The following is a 4154-nucleotide window of genomic DNA, read 5'->3' on the forward strand; positions in this document are numbered from 1 at the left end:
GCGTGAGTTTTAAGCCGCCGGGTCCGGGACACGAACTGCAGTCGACTACGTGGGAGTCCAGCGACATAGCCATTACGCTAACTGCTGGTTCCCTGGAGAACTCATTTTTGTGCTGTTGAATGAAACACTTCACGTTGACACATTCATGGAGCTCTCCTGCATCCCCTTGCTTACATCTGTCTCTCCTGTGGGCAACATTAGTGTCACTCATCATAGCTCTGGGGTCTAGTAGGTACTCATTGAGTCGAGTAAGTAGTACATCTTAGGTAAGGAGCCTAGCAGAGGGCTAGGGGTGTGGCTTCCAAAGTGAACCTCCCTGACCTCATGTCCTGGTGAACTGTGTTGTGTGAATTTGGGAAATGCACTTAGCCTTCTTGGGCCTTGGTTTCCCTATCTGTAAGAAGATGATAATACTGGGACCAGCAGATGGTGTAATGGTTACATTGCTATACTCCCACCTGGCCAACTGTGGTTCAAGTCCCCGACCCAGTGACTTAAAACTCATACTGGGCATGTGTGTGGGTGTGTGTGTGTGTGTGTGTGTGTGCCTCAAATCCCAAGAAGAGAATGAAGGGGTTGGGTTGTGGCCATCCCTCTCGGAAGGTGATTTCTCACTTTCTATCTCTCTGGTGAGCACACATGCCCTATAGCAAAAATCTCTCTTAAAAACAAAAGATGATGATAGTAGCAGTTAGCCATAGAAAGTTGTGATAAGGAGCTAATGCATGCAGGTTGCTTAGAATCAAGCTTGGCACACAATAAATACTCAAATGGCTTAAATGACTTTATATTGAAATGCTACAACAGTGGCATAAATATGTATGATGCAAGACAGACAAAAAACAGAAGAGGAAATAACCAGGTAGAGTAGGAGCTGAGGAAACTGAATAATCTCTCTAATGACATAGGTGAGGGCACCCCCAGAACTTCCTGAGGTTTACACTGGCTTCACCTGGCTCCACAGAGACCAGCCTACAGGCCAGAGGCTGTCCACGACTGAGCCATGTGCAGAACTCTGGCCCACAGGCAGGGGTGAAATCGGCTCCTCCAGGACCAGCCTGCCTGCCTTCAGCACAGAAAGTGCTCAGTATACATCTCCAGCTCCTGGCACAGAACCATTTTACACGAGCTAACCGTATCCTGCTCAGGAGAGCCACTATTTATAAAACTTTCAAGAGCAGTCCTCATTTTCCTTAGAGAGAAAACATGAGGATGTAGAGCACAAAAAAAAGTAAGCCAGGGTAGGTCACAATTTTGCTGTCACCCCGGAGCTGATTGCCCTGCATCCCTGCTTCCCAGACGCCTCCACTGTACACACAGAGAATACCAGTCCTTCTGCCAGTGTCTGATGCATCAGTCTGAGAACAAATTTTTCTTGACATGGGCTCCAGAGAATCGAAGAGTCTTCCTCCGAAGCTCCTTCCATCACTGAGGGGTTGCCGACCCCGGGCTGCCAAACATCTCCTGGGAGGCGTAGGTCATATACAAGAAGCCGTCCTCATCTTTGTAGTCCCTGTAGATTTCTGCCATGGTCACACTCATGCTGATGAGGCTTTTGTTGTTCACCAGCAAGTAAAAGGCTTCGGTAGCTCTTAGGACCATGCGGCTCCTGGGGAGGAGAGAGGGGAGGTGAGGAGGCTGGGACAGCAGCCCAGAAATCTGCGGGATCATGATACTCAAAGCTGAATTGCTCTCTATTTCCTCCCTGGAGATTTAGTATCTAGAAGGCCTCCCGATTGGACCCCAAAGGTAAGGCCATCCTTTTGTTAACTAGGAGACATGCCAACACAAAAGTGCTAAGTACATGAGCACCAGTTTGCCTGCGAATTTAAGGTAAGTACTAAGGTGATTCATGATCTCTCTGGCATTTCACTGTTGAAGAGCCTTGAATAGCACACCTCCTTCTCAAGATGTGCCCTTCCTTCACCCTATGTTTCTCCATACTTTAGAGATAATGGGAGCAGCAAAGGTGAAGTGGACTTTTTTTTTTTTTTTTTTTTTTTAATGTTTTTGCCACAGGGTGTGTGCAGTTACTGGAGAGAGACAGAAGAAAAGTAAGAAATGTGAGAAATGACCAACTCCCCCCCCACCCCCGAGGAGTTGGCCACACTATAATCCCTTCTCCTTCATTTTCCTCCTGGGATTTTGGGCATGCACACACAGCATGGTTTTCTTTTCCTTTTTTGAGAGAGATTTTTGCTAACAGGGGCATGTACTCTCTATAGAGAGAGAGACTGAGAAGCAGAAAGCAAGAAATCACCCTCCAGGGGGATGTCCATGACACAATCCCTTCTCCTCTATTCTCCTCTTGGGATATTGAATGCACACCCACATAGTCCTGGTCCAAGTTTAAAGCCACCAGGTCTGGTACTCAAACTGTCAACCACATGGGAGTCCAGTGCCTTAACCAGTATGCCACCTATTGGCCACAGAGCTGGGCATTTTTCTGGAGAAGTTTTTGCTAAAGGGCGTGTTTGCTTGCCAGAAAGACAGAGAGACAGACAGAAAGCGAGAAATCACCCCACCCCCCCAAGGGTGATGGCCACACCACAATCCCTTCTCCTCCATTCTCCTCTCGGGATCTTGGGCATGCATGCACACGTGCCCTGCGTGGGTTTAAGCCACCGGGTCTGGGACTCGAACCACAGTCAACTATAGCAATGTAGCCATTAAGCCAACTGCTGGTCCTGAACTGGGCATGTTTTAAATGTCAAGGGTAGTTGGATTCCTGACTCCTCGTGGAGTGAGATAAGCCTGCCAGGTGCTGGCTCAGCCTAACTTTAAGCACGCTCTCATTTTCTCTAATCGGCGAAGCAGGCACAGCTCGCCCACACCGATCTCAGAGCTCCAGACCTGCAGGTGGGCTGTCTACACAGCAGTGGGAGATGGAGCTGATTCGTTTTACACCCTGATAATCTCTCCCAAAATAACCCCAGTGGCTTTAGTCCTGACAATTTACAGCTGCTTTGGAGTAAAAGCTAACCATTAGCTTTGCAATAGGAGTGGGCGGGACTGGGATGGCAGCACAGCTGTTGTCAGAGCTGGCACTGCCATCTGTGTTTTGCCAGGCTCCCTTTGGATGCATGTTGAGGCATCCTGTCAGGGAGGAGGTTCTGGGCAGGGGTTATGTCTACTCTGTATATGGTCAGATCCGCAGAGCCTAGAAAGCACCCAGAACATATTAGGTCGTTGGGAAAGTTGTGATATATCTTTCTATGAAAAAACGCAGCATGACTTTCCCAACAACCCAATAGTCGATGTATAGTGAACACTGAGGAGCATCAAAACGTTGGGATAAGATGTCGGTAAGGAGTGGCCACTGGGGACAGAGGGTCTATGACTGAAAGAGGAAAAAGAACAGCTTTTCAGACACCAAGGGCTTTGTGTCGCGGTGGGGATTGTCGCCTATGATAGACCAGCATGTGTGGATCTAACCCTGACTCTATTACTCCTTAGCCGCCTCCTGTTCACACTGCACTAATCTGAACCTAAGGAACCCAGAATGCTCTTAAACAATTAGTTAAAACAAAATAAAGACCAGCAGAGGCATAGTGGTTAAGGCAGCTGGATCCCACAGAGCAGACTGTGTGGTTCAAGTCCTAGACCTGGTAGCTTGGGGCCAGCAGGTAGTGTGGTGGTTAAGCGTGCTGACTCCCACGTGGCCAACCTCTGTTCAAGTCCTGGGCCTGGTGGCTTGCTTTCTCACTTTCCTAATAATAAAGTTAAATAATTCTTAAAAAAACAAACGAAACAAAACCAAAGTACTCTGGGGATGTGTGCATGCATGTCCATAATCCCAAGGAAAAGGGATTGCAGTGTGGTCACCCCCTCTGTGAGGTGATTTCTCACTTCCCCTCTCTGTTTCTGGCTTGCCTCAAGCCTTACAGCAAAACTAAAAAACAACTGTGAACACACACACACACACACACACACACACACACACACACGCAGTGTGTCACCTACCGGATGATACTGAGGAACTGGGTCATGGTCAGCTCCTGTGGGACCAGGAACTTGGTCTTGTCTAGCAGAGGCAGGAACCTCTCTCTGGGGTAGCGCTCCACTATCACCTGCCAACAATTTCAACCTTTAAGAACGCACTCAGGGGTCTCTGTGTCAGAAACTTGAAACAGAGGAGGAAGCCAGCCACTGGC

At 48.4% G+C, this 4154-nt stretch overlaps 1 protein-coding gene across 2 annotated transcripts in view; it reads right to left on the bottom strand.

The window, feature by feature from the left end:
- Nucleotides 1–777: 777 nt before the first annotated feature.
- MAP1LC3C (microtubule associated protein 1 light chain 3 gamma) overlaps nt 778–4154 on the bottom strand; it is a 3819-nt gene continuing 442 nt past the window's right edge. For both annotated transcript variants that reach the window (XM_006157203.2, XM_027775239.1), the window contains 2 exons: nt 3964–4070; nt 778–1609 (listed from right to left, as the gene is read on the bottom strand). In XM_006157203.2, the coding sequence (XP_006157265.1) occupies nt 1426–1609; nt 3964–4070 (291 nt within the window). In that variant the 3' untranslated portion in view covers nt 778–1425. The remainder of the gene's footprint in view (nt 1610–3963; nt 4071–4154) is intronic.

This window comes from Tupaia chinensis, unplaced genomic scaffold (genome assembly GCF_000334495.1).
Source record: "Tupaia chinensis unplaced genomic scaffold, TupChi_1.0 Scaffold000532_1, whole genome shotgun sequence".
Lineage (NCBI taxonomy): Eukaryota > Metazoa > Chordata > Mammalia > Scandentia > Tupaiidae > Tupaia > Tupaia belangeri.